This window comes from Podarcis bocagei, assembly GCF_964188305.1.
Source record: "Podarcis bocagei genome assembly, chromosome: 1".
In the NCBI taxonomy this organism is placed as follows: Eukaryota; Metazoa; Chordata; class Lepidosauria; order Squamata; family Lacertidae; genus Podarcis; species Podarcis bocagei.
The window spans coordinates 107,033,726-107,054,154 of NC_138125.1; the positions used below are offsets into that span (position 1 = coordinate 107,033,726).

A 20,429-nucleotide genomic window follows, 5' to 3' on the forward strand; every position below is an offset into this window, starting at 1 on the left:
TTTAACAATCACTACACAGCTTTCGTAGGGACGCGGGTGGCGCTGTGGGTTAAACCACAGAGCCTAGGACTTGCCGATCAGAAGGTCGGTGGTTTGAATCCCCACGACGGGGTGAGCTCCCGTTGTTCGGTCCCTGCTCCTGCCAACCTAGCAGTTCGAAAGCATGTCAAAGTGCAAGTAGATAAATAGGTACCGCTCCAGCGGGAAGGTAAACGGCGTTTCCGTGCGCTGCGCTGGTTTGCCAGAAGCGGCTTAGTCATGCTGGCCACATGACCCGGAAGCTGTACGCCGGCTCCCTCGGCCTATAGAGCAAGATGAGCGCCACAACCCCAGAGTTGGTCACGACTGGACCTAATGGTCAGGGGTCCTTTACCTTACACAGCTTTCGTATCACCTGGCATCACCTTATTAATCCTATTTCTCATTGGGGGCTGCTCATACATTCAGCTGCAGGTCACCAAGTACTGTACAAACCTGTGCGAATCAACCCTAAGTTACATTTGAATCAAGGTGGGCTTTACAGGAAGATTCCTCCTTTAGGAACAAATACTATCCTGACCATCGCAATTACAAGAAACTGTAAACAGGAATCATCTTCTTAGAAATAGAAGCAATCAGGTGGTAGTTACCCTAATGCAAGAACATTAAACAGCACAGTGGATCACCACAACCACCATGTTTTAAATCAAGAGTTTCCTAATGGCATGCATGCCAAGATCATCCACACAGAATGTATACCCGTACAAACATGATACAGGTCAACAAAGTCAACAACTGGCATAGGCAAACTTGGCCCTCCAGATGTTTTAGGACTACAACTCCCACCATCCCTAACTAACAGGACCAGTGGTCAGGGATGATGGGAACTGTAGTCTCAAAACATCTGGAGGGCCGAGTCTGCCTATGCCTGGTCAACATGTTGTAAAAAATTTGGGGAATCTGTCTTGTCATCCATTATGGAAAGTATAGAATATCTAGGTATTCTAGGCATGTTCCTGAATATATGAACACTCAAATGGTGGACAGTGATAGGGACATTGATGCAGACCCCAGCCTCATGCACTTTGCACCTACCAACCTTTCAGTCCCAACCATCTCCATGTTGAGTGAAGAAGTTCTGCAGACATCCTTCTACTAGCATTTGCTTCAATGCAATTGGGATCCTGCTTTATCCAGCTCCCAGCCGTGCGGAGTAAATGAGAGTGAAAGCCCCCCTGAAGACCTTCTCTGCTCAACAAGGGGATAGTTGGGGAACGGTGCACACAGAAGACACTAAGGGAATGGCTTGCATATGCATCCCTGCCTCCCATCTACAGATACAGAGTTCACAGACAGATGCCCTGAACATACCTGTAGTTTTGTACAGAGCAGGTATTCCAGCATAGTCTATGCAACAGCTCAGGTTTTGCATGAGGTTTTGCTACCTGTAAAGAACTGTTTGAGTGACCAGTGGGAACTTGGGGACCCAGGGAATGGCCTGGAAACACCAGGCACTGTAGCTGTTGTCAAGCTTCTTAACCATCTGGATGGCAACCGCCTGGGATGCCATGAAAGATTAGGATACACATAAAATAAATAATTTTCAGAAAACAAACATAAGCACTAGTCCAATTCTATTTTGGAAATTAGCATCTCTTTTCTCGTACAAGTTTCTGAGAATTTTCCATACCAAATACTATCATGCCCCCACCACATGCTCATAACAGAGCTCACCTTCCCCTAAATGTCAACTACCAAACTGAGGTCTGCATGGAAAACTGTTCATTACAAATACATTAAAAAAAGAAAAAACAGCTTCTGAACATTTCTGACAGCTGCTAAGTGCTTGGAACAAAAGGCAAAGACATAGGTACCCCAAATAACAATGAAATGGTCTCAAAAGTAGCTATTACTTCAACATGAACACATGTAAGCATACATGAGCATTCTGTGTGTATAATATTCACACATATATTTCATTACTTGTATCTGGGGACTGCTGTTTTAAATACCCAGTCCAGGCTTCCTTCTAATCAAGCCTAACATTGGGATGAATTTGGAAATAACGGGCAAAACAAATTTAGGGGGGAAGCCACCATGCCACCTTCTTAAAAATCTTCATTCTACACATGGATGAGGTAGCGCAACACAGGCCTGGTACTGAACTTGACAGGCCAGGTTTTTATAAGGCCTGCTGCAGTAAAGCATAACTGTACTAGTCCTGATTCATTCTGATACACTCGTTTTACAATGTGCTAGTCGCATCAGCAGCACAGGGTCTTTAGCTTACAGATCTGCCTGCCACAAACCAGAAAGCAAGTACAGTACGCCTCCTTATGCTTTTCATATGCTCATCGCCAGCTGAGCGTTTGGGTTGAGCTGCTTGGCTTCCCATCAACCAGAACAGCTCAGAATCTCTTTCTTAACTTCAAGTGGATTCTGGGCAAGACATATGCACGTATTCATACTGAACTTTGCTTTAAAAATGCCTCATTCCCCCACTATTGCTCTCTTCCTTGAGTTCCTTCCAACTCACCCCTGCAGATCACCACTTCTGCGCGAGAGAGCTCAACTTTTACTGAACTGAAAGCTGTACGTTCTGCTTCAGCATAGGCTGCAAACACGCTTTTCTTCTGGCATTATAACTGACCATTTTCATCGTGTTTCCCTACCCCTGCCTTGAAGTGAACGGTAACGCTTAATTTCCAATGTAAACCCTCCTATTAAAGAGAGAGAGAGAGGTGTAGTACCAACCACATTACTCCAACTAACAATCCAAGGAGCTGGTCCCCTGTGATTGTGTTTGGTCCTTTTTGAGAGGCAATAGCCGATCCCCATGACCACCAGCATGCTAGGGAAACGCAGGACCACAGGCCATACAGCCTGGCCCTTAGTCCATCTAGCTCACTGTTTACAATCACTGGCAGAGGTTCTCCAGGATTTCAGATGGGATCATTTCCAGCTTACCTGGAGATGCCAGGAATTGGAGCTGGGATGATCTGCATGTGAAGTAGATTTTCTATCATTGAACTACTGTGGGGCGGAGGGTATAGAATGAGAGAGATGTACCTGTTGAGTGTGGGGCAAGATTATAGAATGTGCAACACATCCATTTCAAGCATCTTACTTGGAACCCTTGCCTTTCCCCCTCTTTTCCTTTTGACAAGCAAACCACATCTGGAGATGTAAGAAAATTTGCATTGTTACTATTATTTGAATATGCCCCCTAGGGAAGGAGAAGGCACAGATTCCCCCCCCCCACACACACATTGCTACTGGAGGTGAGGAGAAAAAGTACTCGTTCCCAGCACATCATCATCCAATATAAGCAAGTCTGGCAGTGGCCTGGCAAAGAGAGAGAATGTACAGGCTGCACAGAAATATAATAGAAATACTCGTCATACATCTGAAACATTAATAGAACATGCCACTCAGTGGTTTGGGCCTTAAGGGAGGGGGACTATGTCATACCATCACTCACTTTGCAGGCAATCTCAAGTAGGTTGCGCACTGACACTTGTACAGTCACACTTTGCATGGCAGCTACAACAGCCAAAAAAGTGCTATCTGGAGGAATAATACCCTTCAAGCTATAAAAATGTGGCATATATGTGGCATGCACACACACACACACACACACACACACACACACCCCACATACATATATATGCATGCAATCATGAGGGAATATGTTTTGTTTGTGTATAAGCAGCTGGCAGACCCATTATACAGATCTTCTGTCAAACAGTAAGACCAAATTATAAACAATTGTCTTTGTTTTGCGTGTTTTGTGTTCCTTCTCTCATTCATCCTCACAGCAATCTGGAATGATGGCCCATTATTCCCTCTGTATTTCAAGCAGGCAACTGAGTCTGAAAGAGGGAGATAAGTCTTAGGCCATCCAACAAACTAGCGCTGGACAGTATGTGGATCCCCAGTGTACTCATCTCAAGCCAAGGCACTTTCCCCCACTGAACTGCACCAGCAAGTACCTTGTCTATCCCCACTTATTAGTGGTTGTATATTTCTGACATATTTCAGGCATTGTAGCCGCCTGCCCAGGCAGTGTAATGCTACAATTCCAAATCAACACTGAACTAAAAAAGCATTTCTTATGGTTTCTAAAGAAAATTTTAACTCTATTTATAAAAGGTAGCTTGTAGGAAAAACAGTTCCCTGGAAAGTGACCTGGCAGGTCAAGAAAATACTCAGCGTAAGGAAATAACCTGCCGTAGGCAGAAATATCGGTTTTTAAAAAACAGCACCACGAGTTTCTAAAACTGAATTGAAAGAGCATTTTAACAGTAAATTCTCCCCCTCTAGCTTCCCCCATCAGAAGAGGAACAGTGGAGTATTTCATTTTAGACATTTCAGAGTCTTCGCCCTCTCCAAACTATCCTAACCATAAAAATAAATTATGAGCATTTGAGTCAACATGTAGACATGACAGAGTTATCAGCAAGAGCCTGTGGAGAATCACACTGACAGAGAGGAGCAAAGACTAATCTGAAGAGAGATACAGGATCTTATCCATTCTCATGTGGATATCGCATCACTGGCCATATACGTCTGCATTGACGCATACACTGTTTTATGTTATAATCTGTGTATTTTATGCTTTGGCTATAAAACCTTATGTAACACATTCCTGCTTAATATGGAACAGCGTGTACATTGTTGTGGCAATCTCAGCAGATTTCTCTCCGTCTTGGGGAAATGTTGCCCCTCGAGGACTCTTTTAAATCATGGAGGGGTGGTGGGGACAGGGGGGGAAATAAAATAAAACATGCCCATCATAGCAAGGACCATAGGTTTCTAATCTCTGCTGTCAACTTTTTGCAGTCCATATTTAATTGGTCTCAGGCTGGTACAGGCTTTAGGATTCCCAGTGCTCAATTCTGGCAAAATACAAATGGCTCCTGCTAGCAGGAAAGCTATCCTGACTTGGGGGAGTACCATCTATTAAGGGGTAGCATATCCTAAATAATAATGAGATGGCAATCATGACACCTCAGCCTCCATTCACAGCATGCTGAAAGCTCGCATACTGCCATTGTGAAGCTACAGGATTGTGTTACAGCAACCACTTGTACAGCTTCTTTGTTCAAGAAATTCAAATGCATCTGCACTGACCATTTGCCCAGGCAGCATCTTCTCTCTCTCTCTCTCTCTCTCTCTCTCTCTCACACACACACACACACACACACACACACACACATATCTTGGAGAACTTCCACCGCTCCCAATTTAAGCAAAACATAAACTCCTGTGTTATTAGTATTCTCCTTTCTCCCCTCCAGCGGCACTTTCCCCAGCTGATGAACATATTATGCACGATAGCTACAACACCTCTCCCCATTTCGGAGCCACGAAGCATTCATGCACCCTGCCGTGAGGACAGAAGTGTAGCATGTAATCAGCAAAACGGCAGCACACACACACACACACACACACACACACACACACACACAAAATGCTTCCCAGCTTTCGTCGGAAACACCTATATCTTCCCCTTCTCCTTTTTCTAAAGCTGCAGGACAAGGAATTATATAACCGAGATTAGTTCAGGTGGCTCCAGACTATATCCATCACATTGCCAAGCAGCCCACAAAACAAAGCCTGTTTCTTTGGCGTCCCTGTCCTCCGCATACCTTGCTGTTGCGAGGAGGAGGAGGAGGAAAGATACCAGCAAAAGGGTGGGCTTTTAGACAAAAATAAAAAACCAAAACCCCACTTACCGCCTCAGAGTCTTCAAATCCATGCAGGTACAAATTGTCATACATGGAGGTCTGATAATCCAAAGCACCCCTTTCTCAGTGCAAAAGTGAATTCCCTACAAAAGCCACAGCTGGGATTTAAAATGCAGGGAAAGGCCTAGACAGTAGACAGAGCAGCTCCAGCCTGCCTTGTCAATTCCTCCTCTGGATTTGCCCCCAGCCAAGACGATATTCATTCACATCATAGAAAGGAAGGTTATCCCTAGAGGCAACCCAGACCTGGCATTTTATCTGCCTTCCAAACACAGAGCATGAAAGCAAAACCGTTTTTCCCTCAACCAAGGGCTGATGACAGAGTCAGGAAAGAGACCGGTGATTGGCTGGGCTGCTGTGCCTAAGTCAACTCACAGAGAATTCTCTTTGATAGTGGATGACGAACAGGAGGGCTTCTGCGTTTGTAACAAGCATGTCCCCGATGATTTCTTCTCTTCAGCCTACAATAATAATAAAAGCTCGCCAGCATTTTTGAAAAGAAAAGAAAGAGCTGAGGTGGGGGTGGATAGCTGGACAGATTTAACTACCAAATACACCCTGTGGAATAGAGAAAATAAGGGGTTCCCCCCCTCAAGTCCAGTCATCAAAAAAAAAAAAAAGGAAGCCACAGCATTTCTACCAGTAAACAGCTTCACCTTAAAAGTAAACTGCAATTTGGCAATAAATCGTTTGTTTGTTTTTTATGCAGGAGAACAGGAGCGAGAGCACACGATGGAAACAGAGGAAGAGCTCTGCTAATTTATGCTGTTTCTATTTAGACATCCCTCCCCGCAGAATTATGTTGCTTAAGGAAGGACTGCAAAGATTTAACCATCACCACCACAGGCTTAAAGATAAAATAACCCACTTCTCTGTCTACTTCCTGGGCTTAGTTTGAATTGCCTGAGCAATATTCTTATTTGAGAGGCTCTTCCTCAGGATGCAAGTCGCATTTTAAAATAGGCTGCTGCAGACAAAACCGCCGAAAAATATTTTATCCCTTAAGAGAGTTATGCACTCATTTTCTGAAGAACCCCAATTTTTCTAATATTTTAGGGGAGGGGGAATACCAGCTGCACACGGCCAAATTTGAAACCTCTGTCCTCTCTCACTCATTGGAATAAGCATAGTTTGCAAAGTGCATGTTACAATTCCCCTCAGAACCACAAGCAAGTGGCCAAGAGAAGGAGGTGCATTTCGTCAAAGGGCAGGAGCAATAATTTTGCAAATGTTCACTCAGAAATAAATTCCAATGAGCTGAATAAGAGATAATCCCCAGTAAGTATATTCCAGCTTGTAGACTCTCGCTTCTGAAGACCTGGAGTTCAAAAGCATTGCTTTCAAAAAAAGTTGAGGCATACAGACTACCAGTGGTTATTACAGAACAGAAAAGTATACAGCAGTGGTGATGAATCTGTGGTCCTACAGATGTTGCTGGACTCTGACTCCCATCAGCCCTAGACACCACAGCCAATGGTCATGGATAATAGGAGCTGAAGTCCAGCAAAACATGGGAGTCCACAGACTTCCCATTCCTGGAATACTGTAGTAGATTTGGAGCATTGTACTGTAAATGGGTGTCAAAATTGAGATAGCTCTGTGAGACTTGCGGCCAATTTTATAAGAGTTATAAGCACAATAACATTGTTTACCCGTGACTAATCAGTTGTGCAAAAGTTGGTCCACGGAATACAGCTTCTACACCCTAAAGTGTTCACATACCACTGGTGCTAAGGAACAAATTTTAGATGGAAGGTCTCACCAGTAGACCTCTCACTTTGATATTCAAGATCTTTGGTTTAATCCCTGGCCTCTCCCAGTAGGGTAGGGGGAAGTTCCTGCCTAAAAACCTTAAGAAGTGTTCCCAGTCAACGAAAGTGCTAACCTAGATGGAATAATGGTCTGGCTCAGCATAAGACAGCTTCCTCTGTTTCTAAAGAGGGCCACATACACAACTTGTTGTCGCTGTTTTCATCTGTGTCCTACCTAATAGAGAACACTCACCTATTTGAAAAGCTGTCCCGTGCAATTTCAGTTTAAAGAGAGAGATAAAAGAAGAGAGATGAGGGGCCTTGAAGCTTCTCATCAATAGTTAGCACATGGACAGCAGATCTTAAATTATAGTAATAGTTTCTAAATTAACATCTATACAGATGAATTAGCAGAGAACAGATAAAATAGGAAGAGATAAAGAACAGGGAGGAAACAAACCTTAAAAAACAAACATTTGCAAAATTAAAACTATTTATAAATATCATACCCTTCACAAGGACTGCCCCTAACCAATGCCTGTTATTATCTCTAGGGGTTGGTAACCATACACCTTTAAGTCAGGTAGAGCTACCAACTATTCTACTGGAAGTCTCCTCAGAATGAAAATAGTTGGTTATCCACCCTACTTAACTCTGTTGTCGGTAATACCAAAGCAAGGCAAAGGGTTTGGTAACCATGGCATCCACAAGCATAAAAACACGAGAAGAGTCCATCTAGTCCAGCATCTTGTTCTCAGTGGCCAACCAGGTGTCCATGGGAAGTCCACAAGCAGAACCTGAGAACAATTGTGTGCATTCTTCCCACCTGCAGTTCTCAGCAACTGATGTTTAAAGGCATATTGGCTCTGACAGTGGAGATGCAACGTAGTCAACATGGTTAGTAGCCACTGATACCCCTTATCCTCCGTGAATTCGTCTAACCCTCTTTTGAAGCAACCCAAATTAATGGCTATCGCTGCCTCTTGTGAAAGCAAATTCCATAGCTTAACTATGTAATGTGTGGAGAAGTGCTTTCTTTTGTCTGCCCTGAATCTTCCAACATTCAGCTTCACTGGATGTTCCCAGGTTCTAGCATTATATGAGAGAGAGAGAGAGAGAGAGAGAGAGAGAGAGAGAGAGAGAGAAATGCCTCTTCTAAAAAGCCCCAAATATTGGGAACTTGCTCCATCCTTTTGATCACCTTTTTCTGAACTCTTCCAGCAATACAATATCCTTTCTGAGGTGAGGTGATTAGAGCTGTACACAGTATTCCAAGTGCACCATAGGTTGATATAATGACTCGCGACGGGACGATGAAGAGTGAGGCCGGGAGGCTGGCGCCGCAGCAATTTACGCTGCCGTACACGCCCCCCCCCCAAGGCACCTGGTTGGGTGCCTGTCCGTGGGCGTGGGCGCCAGCCAGGTGAGTGGGAGGCAGGGGGCTAAAGCCCCCTGCTTGAGGTGGAGACCGGCTCCCGCCCACAACCACTCCCCTCTCTTGCAGGAGGAGAGTCTTAATGGCATTATCATATTAGTAGTGTTATTTTCAATTCCTTTCTTAATTATCCCTGACATGGAATTTGACTTTTTCACAGCTGCCACACATTGCGTTGACACCTTTTTTGAGCTATCTATGAAGACCTGAAGGTCTCAATCCTGGTTAGTCACCACCAGCTCAGACACCATGAGCATATAGGTAAAATTAAGATTCCTACCCCCAATGAGCATCACTTTATACTTGCTCACACTGAATTGCACTTGCCATTTTGCTGCCCATTTACCCAGTTTATTGCATTAACTAAAGCATCTTTAGTTAATGCAATAAAAAAATTCCTCAGCGATGACATTCAGCATTAGGGATTAAAAATGGATCTCAGGATCTCTCAACAAAAGAGGGATTAACTTGAGCTAGAATATATAGACTTGTCAACTCTAACACTTAAAAGACACATTAAAACACTCCACTGAAGAAAAAAAGAGAAAGATGTAAATGTACAATGATTATGCTCGGATAAAATTATTTCCTCTACTCCCAAGCTAATAAAGCTTCAATGGCACTTCTGAAAATAAAGTTATTAAAATAATCATAATTGATTCACACAGAATTCAGACTATAACCACTCACACACACAAATAAATAAGATAAAATATCATTTTTCTCTTGGATGTACACAGATGCAAGTCTCTTAGAGAAATACATAATATAGTGACTGAAAGAGAACTTAGTCTCTTAGAGACATACATAATATAGTGGCTGAAAGAGAACTTTCCTTCACAAGCAGGAAAAATTATCTAGGAATCCCAAGGAGCAGATAGAACTACTCCCTGGAACCTGTGCCTGCTCCCCTCATTTACAAAGAGAGTCCCTGCACTACCAGACTGATTGGTCCACATACTGTTCGGTGAATCAGGAGAACTCTGAGAAGATATCCCCACAGTGTAAAAGCCCAGGGCCAGACACTGGCCCTTTAACTGGTCATGCACCAGTATTCAGGGGGCTGGGACCTCTAGCACAAGATAGAAAGATCTGCCAGTCGCTCCAGGCCACTGCTGAGACAACTTGTATGTTCTGCCTCAGCTGCAGGCTTATTAACCATGCTCCTAAAACATACACCCAGATCCCTCTCCAAGGTGCTGATCCTGCCTTACCTCGCTTTCCTGTCTGTCTGGAATTCCAGGATTACTGACACACCCACCCACACACACACACCCCGCTTGGTCCATGGCCTATCTGCAGTGATGGCGAACCCCAAATATGAGGATAATGTAGCCTAGCATAGTTCTGTTTCTGCTAGAAACATCTGTGTTTGATAACTATTTTGACATTTAATATGTTTCTCCTGAAGCTACAATATACTTTTAAGTTAGATTTTTTTTTTTTATCCATTTGAGAGAGGTAGATAAGTTTTAACATACCATCTGCATGATGAAACTGATGGCGGACACGCAATGGGCTTTATGAGATGTTCTTGAAAATAGTAACTTACTTATCCTGAATTAAAAACCAACTTCCAAGTCCTCATGGTTTTGGACATCCACCAAATGTAATTCTGGCAGGATAACTACTTACTGCACAGCTGTGAACATGCTGCAGATCATGCAGTTAGAGTATCCACTGAGGTTCACTGCATTTCCTTCAAACAAGTGTGTGTGTGTGTGTGTGTGTGTGTGTGTGTTGAGACACACAAATTTATCTTCATAAAAATAAATTGTCTCAAGTAGATGAGAATGCATCCTGTAGCCAAGCAGTAATCACTGGGGGATCACTGACTTGCAAATATGGATGTGTTAAATATGAACTCTAGTCATGCTTATCCTGCCAATAGCCCAATAAACCAATAGCCCTAGACTTCAATGATTATGTGATCACAGCAAGGCCAAGGCCATATTAAGACAATTTACTGATTCTTGATTAATAATCCTGCATTTTTGCTGCTAAACTTTGTCCCAGGGTCATTTTTAATAAAATAAATCAAAATTAATGATCATTTAATTAAGAGATAAACTTTATCTCTGCCTCTAATATCTTCACAATTTGCCTCAGTTTTGAGCAATTACAAACTAATGTATTCTAATATATACATTGTTTTAAAGAGGTTTGTGAAACTATAAGCTACAGCATAACTACAATATTCAGGGTATATTTTGGTCAACTATATCAGAGGGAATTCAATGAATCCCACCTAAAAGTTAAAAACAATTGTGACTTCTTTTACTACATATTAATCTCACTGGAAATAGTATTATGTCTTTACTGGAGCCCAACAGAATCATCATTTTCCAGTGGACATGCAACAACTGAGTGCTTAATCCACAGAAGGAGGGGGCACGGAAATAAACGGAAAGGAAGAAGATACGAGCAAATAAACACTATGGTTATGCACATGTTAAGCAGGGGCATTTTCTTCATAAAGAGTATCAACAAAACATGGCAAGCACAACTTGCGTATTAGGAATACTGTCTTATAATAAATTTTGGGATGCTTTTCTGTGGCCTGCGAGATGCAAGTTATCAGTGGACTCCAGCCATTTCCCAGCAAATGTGACAGAAGCCACCATCCTAACTGACACTAATTGGCATTCTGATGGCACTTCCAATAAAAAGGCCAAATATCGAGCGGCCCTGAAGAATGAACTGTCCCGTTATAGCCCCTAAAACTGATCCCTCCATCTAGGTCAGACTGAAAGCGTTCTAGAAGCATATTGAGGTAGGCTTGCTGAGCTGCTGGGAATCCTCTGCATATATCATTAGTGTAAGAAGCACTTCTGTTTGTTCACAATCCCTGGCACTTTTTAAGCAAGCAGTTACAGTAGCAGGTTAGCCTCTTCAACAAGACTCAGAGCTAGCCCTACCATTAGGCAGAGGGAGTTAGCTGCCTCAGGTAGCAGGTAATAGGTGTTGGGGAGTGGTGGGGAGCTGAAGGAGAACAAGGCTTATGTGCCTGCCTTGCACTCCCTAAACTACCTGGCTGCCATCAGATTTGGTGAACAATGCTGTCCTGTTGCCAGTTCTGAAGTAAGATTCAGTTGCTAGTCCAGCCAGCTCCTGGAACTGGAACTAGGAAGATAGCAATCTAGTCCTTCGCCACGAGCAGCAAAAAAAAATTGGCCTAGTCCTGACAAGAGTTTAAGAGGCAGTAATTAACACCCACCGTGCACACACCCGCAAAAGACCAGGTTACTCTAGGAACTTTCTGGTGGAAGAATGAGATATAAACTTATTATTATCATCACCATAATTTACTATGATATAGCCATGCTCTGTTGACTTATTTTTTTACGAGGCATCTGCACGAAGATTTTGCTGAGAAGAATGTTTTAGGGCCATGAGGAACCCAGAGGCATGCTAGAGAAAGCACACAAGAGTTGCAGAAAAACTGTGTGTGCTAATGCTAAGTCTAGATGGACATTTAGAAATGATTACTATCAGTGTTCGAAATTAACCAGGCGCCAGGCATGTTTTGTGACTGGCGCCGATCCAACTGTGATCACGTTGAGATCTCTGGAAGCCAGGTTGGTGACTGGGGAAAGCAAAATATCACTTAGAGAAGGATCTGAAATATTTCCCTTGAAGCTTTCGTTTGGTTTATTCAGGATTATTTTATTTGATGTTTCAAGGTGTTGCACACTGCTTTGAGATTTGAGATTTGTTCTTTAAAATACAAAGCAGTACGGAATTTGAATGAATGAATAAATAAATAATCAAATCAGGTGGAGGGAACAGCACCTAAACATTCCATTGTGACAACTGCAGCCAAGCTTTAAGGTACCATTTGGCAATTAAATTAGATATCTGGATTTCAAACAGTGATTACTATGATTAAAACAGAAATACAGTATCTGATTATAGTGGGAAGTCCACTGCCTATGTGCTGTTGATAGGAAACATCAAGACCCCTGCTCTCCCTGTTCACAGTTCTTTATCTTTAAAGTGGATGCCTTCAAACACAGGACTTTCCTTTGTGAAGTAGGACATGGGCGCACACTACTTCTTTGAAAGCATCAACAAATATGTTGACGGGGGTGATCCAGCATACATTTTACACTTAGACTTCTCAAAAGTTTTGGGCAAAATTCCACACCAAAACCTGTTGAGTAAACTTAACCATAACCGTAAACTAAGAAGATGAGTCTCCTATTAACTAAGTTAGAAACAACAAGGAGGAGAACTCAGGGGTTAACATACAGTGCTGCCTCACCATAAAGGAAAGTAAGCAATCTATATAGGGGTCAGTGCTATTTAATTTATACCTACCGTAAATGATCCAGTCAGTGGTGAGGAGTGAAGTGACAAGTTTGCAGATGACGAAGTATTATTCAGGATGGTGAAATGTCCAGTGCATTGTGAAGGATCATGCCAAACTGGGTGAATGGGCAACAAAGGAGCAAATGAAGTTTAAAATTGCTTTGTTTTTAATTGCTGGAATAGAAGGGTGAGCAACCTCTGAGAAAAATGAAGAAGAAAAGGGAGGAGGAAAAGTATTTTGGTAGCATCTCAAATACTGCAAATAGGCAGAGGAAAGATCAGGTACACCTGCCCCATAATGAATTCACAATCTCATTCCTTAAAACAATATACAGTTTGAATGTGTGAACATTACCCAGGTTGGAAGAGTTCAGGCTAATCCTAGGCCTTATATTTTGGGCATAGCTTTCTGAAGGTGCAATAAAGGTAGCCAGGTGTGATGCATGCCCATAACGCATGAAATAAATCTAGATCATGTTCCCTTTGTCCCTGACACCCCAGAGAAATGTTCCAGCTTCCAACAACAGAGCTGTCCCCACATGTTAGCCTCTGAAAGACAAACTAACTTTAAGGAAAAGTGTGATCTTAAAAATAATAATCTGCAGCTCCTCCTATGCCTAAATGCAAAACTCCAAGCTTGTAGTGACAAATATAATTCTTTAGATGAGCAAATTCATTATGATCTAATTTTAATTAAGTTGCAGCAACGAATTCCACAATGTGAAAATCATCACGGAAAAGAAGTTGGAACGTACAGTTGATGCTTTTGATGCCAAATAATGTCATTTTCTGTAACGCAATACAGCAACTTTAACGTGCAACATCTCTAATCTACGTTTGGTAGCACTATAACACAGTGCAACACTGACCAGACTCATATGCCTTAAATATTAATCACAAAACTGTCCTGGGATAAGAAGTCTCAAAACACTTGCATTATGAGGACAAACGCTGGCAACTATTCTGTCAGCTCAGGAAAGCGACTTGAGAAATGATGAATGACAAACTGGGGGTAGTCAACCAACAGTTACCCATAATTTTCTGGATAAAAGACTTTCAGGTGGCACAAACAGAAATTAATCTGGAATAACTTCACATCATCAAATAATCATAGCACCCAAGGACTGCTGCCACCCCCCCCCCCCAAAAAAAAGCATGCATACAGTTACAAGAAGAATATTAAAACCTCTGATGACTATTTTATGAGGTTTGGATTGTTTCTCTTTTGGATTCTGGCAGTAAAAGTTTTCCTAGTATTATTTAGGTTTTTTTGCTGGGGGGTGAGAGTTGCCTTTTAGTCCAAGTCTGCTTGGCCTACCTCTTTTATTATGTTCTGTTACTATCCCCGCAGGAGCTGATTGCAGCTGTTCTTTGTTCCCCGTTAAGTTTTGGGTACAGTATCAGACAGAGCTTGCTGTCTCTCTGCGAGCGGTGCCTTTAATGGATTTGCCGTGGCAGAGCAGCAGGGGGAGATCACACCCTGATGATTAAGGCAATCTGGTTAGGCAGGCCTGGGAAGGAGGATTCCGGATAAAAGTCAAAAAGGACATTAAGATGGGATATTTGCACCTAAATATTACAACTCCAAGGTTCCTCCCCAGGGACCTATCATTTATCTTTGAATTACTGTATCACTGAAGGCAAAGAACTTTATGTTCCTGCCGCTTGCTGCTTACATTATAACCTCCTCGGCCTACGTCACCTATTACTGAAGTTAACTTGCGTTTGGAGTCACTTTCCGGATATACAATCTGTCAGCTATTTAGAATGCAGCCTTAAGCAATCTCTTCCTCCCCACCCCCCTCAGTCTGCCCCTCAAAAAGTTTCACAGAAGTAAATAATAAGGCAATAAAATATAAAATTCACCCCACAGACAGAAGAAACGGGGAGGAACATCTGGGACATGGGCTAGGCCAATGAAATGTGATTAAACTCAGAAGTGTAAAATCATTTCCATTATAGAAAAGCAATATATCTCCCACAGCAGCTTTGACATCTGTCAGATTTAATGAAAATGATGATGTGGCTGACATACACATATATTTGCCTTGTAGCCCCTGGCTCATAAGATGTGCTCTGTCAAAGGCTACCGCAGCAGCCAGGGCTTTCCAAGAACCTCAGATTTTCAGTATCTAAAACACAGTGCAAATGTGTTTAGTACTGAGCAGATCTGCTCCCTGGGGCAGGATCAAATGACACTTCAAACATGTCCGCTTCCTGCATCAAAGAAGGCATGTTTTTTTGCACCATGTAATGTCTCAGGCCACATTCATGCCATACATTTAAAGCCCTATGGTTCCCGCCCCCAAGAATTATGGAAGCTAGAGTTTGTTAAAGGTACAGAGATGTCCCTATTTCCCCCACAGAACTACAATACCCAGAATTGCCTGGAAAAATAGATTGATTGTTAAATCACTCTGGCGGGCTGCAATTCATTCTCCAAAAAGTCAGTGCCACCCAAAGAAAAATAATGTTTTGTTTTTTAAAAAAATGTTTAAGAAGTTACAGGTGTCAACCATTGCACTAGCTCATGGGCTACTAAAAGATCCATATTTGCGAGAATTCCTTGCTTGGAGGGACCTAATAGGGCCTAAAGAAAGAGTCAAAATATTTTAAACAAACACATACCCACCAGAGAAGCTAAAATGACATTGACCTGGTCAGTGCCCTGGATTGAAAACTGCTGCAAGTCCTGCTTTAGCTGCTACGAGCTTTTTCAGTGAAAAGCAGGATATTAAGAGCGGCATTCAACATTAGTCCTACTCAGAGTAGACCCACTGAAATTAATGAACTTAAGGTAGCTGTGTCAGTTAACATGAGTGGGTTTACTCTGAGTAGGGACAATTAATATGAATTAAAAGTCTTGTTGAACAGCACTAATTCCCAAAAACAGACATTTTTTTTTTAAAAAAAAAGATGCAATGAAATATTCAACAAAGCACAGTTGCAGGATTCAGTAGATCAACCTCGCACAGCCCTATACTTATACTTAAAAAAAAAGACATTAAAAAAAAGTCCATTATGTTTTACAGAAGCAGGAAAGGCATACTCAGAAGATTTAACGCCTTTTATTGTTATTACAGGAGCTTTTCCGCCCCCTCTCTCCACACACACAAGCCTCTCCTGCTGCAGTCTGTGTCTTCCATGGATGATTCAGATTTCTTCAGCCTTTTGAGAGTTTACCTGAAAATTCCGGTGGGCTGTGGGTGGCAAGTGTAGAGGCAGCAAACGAGTGGGAGAAGGTTGGTGACAAGGTTCGGAATATGTGAATATCAGCATCAACAGCAAACCCAACTGAACTACTTCCCATTCTTATTCTAAACAACCCCATCCCAATCAGCCAGAGCCTCACAACAGAATTATGGCTCATTTTACAACGATCAGGAAGAGCTGGGGCTGTTTTAAGAGATTCTCCATTCATAGTTTCCTTGAATCAATCACTCTTCTCTGGGTAATCAGGAGAGCCAGCGGTTTGGTTTGGTTTCACAGTCAGTGTTTGAAGCTCCCATTGTTCTAGGCGCATTTTGCAACAGGGAATTTCATAAGCGCGAGCAGTTTCTGAGCTCTGGGCGCAGTACTGCGCCTAAGATTTCAGATTAAAACCACGGAGTGGAAGGAAAGGAGGACCTTTTTCTGCTTCCCCACTTCCAGCTCCTCTCTGGAGACTGGAGAAGAGACCCTTCTTAAGGATATTAGGGGGGTGGGCAGGGGAAGGACTAGACCATATGAAAAATGAACATAATATTTTAGCTGCAGTTCATTCATTTTCAGCTTTGTATTCTTGTCATAAAAAAGTGTGCCTAGACATTCCGTTGCTGTGCCCATAACCTGGGTTGAAGGTGCCATTTAGCTCCTAGCTTTCATATCTCAGTTGCCTCCTAGCTCACATCTGGCATAACATTTAAGTCAATGTACACTGCCAGGGGATGCTAAACCTTTGCACTGCCTGGACTGCAAACCGATTTACATACTCCTGTATCCCCAAAATGGCAAGAGCACATCAATGGTACTTTGTGCGCTATTTGTGTCTGCATCTCAGTGAGCAAGGGTTTCAAGGTTCATGAAAGGCATATGAGTCCATTCCTACATTTGCGTACCCTCCAACATTTCTCTGATGAAAATAGGGATGTCCTATGGAAAAGCATGACATTCTGGGATCAAATCAGAAACTGGGGTGGCTTCTGTAAATCCAGGACTGTCCCTGGAAATTAGGGACACTTCGAGGGTCTGCATTTGCACCTATGTGTACAAAGGTCTGATGGAGCTAGCAAGAACAGCTGAGCTAGTTCTGCTCCTTGGCTGACGATGCATATACCATCGACACACCGCTGCTGCTGAATGTTCAGTGGTGGCTTGAAGAGGACCTACACAAACACAAATGTGAACAGTAGGCCCTGTTCAGACTGCTTGACATGGAATGGAACAAGCTTACCATATGCATCAGCACAAAGGAGGCAGAGCTAGCCTGCACATTCTCATGGCCCCTTTCATGGGTTCAGTACCCACAAGTAGAAAAAGCCCAAATAGGGGTTATGTAGTCCATAATCTTGTGTGTTTCTCTGCACAGCAAGTGTGCTGCTGTCCTGTGAGGAACCTCAGAACTAAAGCAGGATGAGCAGATTTAAAAGACACCAAGGGGGCAGGGGGGGATCCAAATCAAGTTTCTCATTTTTTAAAAAAAATAAGTAAATCCTGTTTTTTTGAATAAGTGTGCCTGCTAATTAGTTGCTATAGCAACAGTTTGCAGCTAAGCAGCATCTGGAAATGTAGCCCAAACTTTTCACCATGCCATCTCTTGCCCTGCTGCATTACAAAGGTACATCCAAACACCCTCCAGCAAGCGTTTAACATAGGAACAAAATATATAGAGGTGTCCTCAAATGGCTTGGAATCCTGGCTCAATGGGGTGTGCGGACGTGAGATTTAAATCTGCTAGCGTGCCCACGCTTTGTGCGATTCCTGCCGGAAATGCCAGCGTGCATGGAACAATCCAACACAGAGTTACCCATGCTTTAAAAAAAACAACCAAAAAAAACAACAACACCCAATGATTCAAGTGAGCTTAAGCACTCTTCACTTTGCCTTGGGTTGTGGCAACTATGAAATCAATGGATTCTTGTTTAGCACCCTGTGCACATCCATGGATATTAAGAAAGATCACTTACTTGGAACACCCTCCTGCCTTCCTCTCAACACATTTGTCGCACTGCTCATGCTAATATCTGGCTTCCCTTGAAGGGTTTTTGAACAAATACTGCCTCCCATTTTGAGAGGGGTCATGGGCAGTGAACATGCCAGGACTGTGCACCAGCCTTGCCCCTATTCAGGGGCTGTTGGAAGGGACCCTATGTGCATATCAGCGTGGGGATGTATAGTAACCTCCACATAAGGGAGGGATCATAGGTGAATCAGCATCCTTCCTGGAGGAGCACTAGGCACTTACCGTATTTTTCGCTCTATAACACGCTCCCAACCATAACACGCACGTAGTTTTTAGAGGAGGAAAACAAGAAAAAAATATTCTAAATGAAACAGTGGATGTATGATTTTTGTGGTTCATGCTGTGGCCACAGACATGTGATCTGATGGTGAATTTGAGGTGACCCAGTGCAAAAATCCTGAGGATCCATGTGGATCTGTGCTTTGTAACCACGTTTTAAGTGGGGAGGGAAGGAAAAGCACTCAAGGGACAAGGAGCAGTGTGGGGTGTGTGGAGAAGGAGCTTTTCTGGGAGCTGAGCGGGGAGGAGGGAGGGAAAGAGCACTGTTGCTTTAAAGGTATACTTAAGGTATTTGCCCTGTGCCTGGGTTTTTTTCCATTTAACAGTTTGCAGCCTTTTCCTTCCGCTCCTTGTTTTGAGGCAGAATAGATTTGAGCAAGTGAGGAGGACTTGGATTGCAGGGGATTCGCCATTAGCTGTGTAAAAGCGCTCCTCCTTGCAGCCTGAGTGATAAGCAGCCACCAGCAGCAATAGAATGGAGCACAAAAAAGAGATAGGGGCACTAGGACCCAGACAATGCTCAAATCTATCCTGCCTGAAAACAAGCTGCTCCGTCCTAGCTGAGACGTGGGGGATTTGCGAAGTTTTCCCCTCTCCCTCATCCCCAGCCTTTTTTTTTACTTCCTGGTTTTCACTGTGTGGCTCAGAGCTAGAGGTTGGTTTTATTTTGCTGCTGGTTACTTAAATTTTATCTTTCCTGCTGTCCCTCTGCAGCCTCATTGCTCTGTTTAGAGAGCGCGCAGACCTTTGCTAGCGTCTGTCCCTCCTCCGTGTCCGCTTTGCTGCCATGGCTCTCCTTCCCTCCCTCCTCCCCGGCTCCAGGTCGCTTTAAAGCAAGCAAAGCGAGAGCCTCATAGAGCGTGTAAACGGCTCCCGCTTTGCTTGACTGACGGCAGCCATGGCTCCGATCCATGCATTCGCTCCGTAACACACACAAGCATTTTCCCTTACTTTCTAGGAGCAAAAAAGTGCGTGTTTTGGAGCGAAAATTACGGTATGTTGCTATGCACACACAACTCTTGTGCTTGCTAAACATTTGGCAACATGGTGCTGGGGGCATGGCTGCCTCAGGCGCAGGGCTAGGATGTCTTAAGGTGGCTTGTCTGAATCCCCTTCCACTAAGGCCTTATTTGAGACCAAAGCTCTTCAAAGACAACACCAGAAAGGGCTAAAACCGATGAGCTGGGGGAGGCAGCTTCCAGATAGGGGTGCTCCAACCCTAGCTACCATGCATTCCTTAGAACATCTATAGAAAGCCCCGGTGCACATAGAGCTAGCTAAGGATACATTTTCCCCTCCCCCAAGTGCCCCAGAATGAAGCTATGGGGAGAGGGGTTGTAGCAACGTTAAAATGGCAGCTCACTGCCACCTGTAATGGCTGCTAAGTAATACCACAGATGGGGGCCCATTTAAAGTAAGAGGAAGCTCACTGCTGTGTTCTGTCTGCTCTGAAACAGCCATAAGGAAGAAATTGGAAGCTTCCACTTCCATTCTAAATTAACCACAAATTTAGTGTGTTGTCCAAACCGTCAGCTGTGGCTCATCTTGATTAGGATGGTTTGTAGAAACAAGCCAGCGTGATACATTAAGGCTTGATGTTGGCTTCTTTCGACAAATCATAGTGAGGATGAACCTCAGAAGTAGCAGCACGCTATGTTTGATCTAAAACAGAAGTGAAAGCTTTCAAACTCTTCCTTGCACAG

At 43.2% G+C, this 20,429-nt stretch overlaps 1 protein-coding gene across 3 annotated transcripts in view; it reads right to left on the bottom strand.

Moving 5' to 3' along the window:
* Window positions 1-20,429, bottom strand: part of CACNB4 (calcium voltage-gated channel auxiliary subunit beta 4) — a 129,565-nt gene that overhangs the window by 69,665 nt on the left and 39,471 nt on the right. Inside the window, exon 1 of one of the 3 annotated variants that reach the window (XM_081187576.1) lies at window positions 5,718-6,073. The exons of the other annotated variants lie outside the window; for them this stretch is intronic. Within the exon in view, the coding sequence (XP_081043702.1) occupies window positions 5,718-5,762 (45 nt within the window). The 5' untranslated portion in view covers window positions 5,763-6,073. Of the gene's footprint in view, window positions 1-5,717; window positions 6,074-20,429 lie in introns of those variants that run through there. 3 annotated transcript variants of the gene reach the window in all.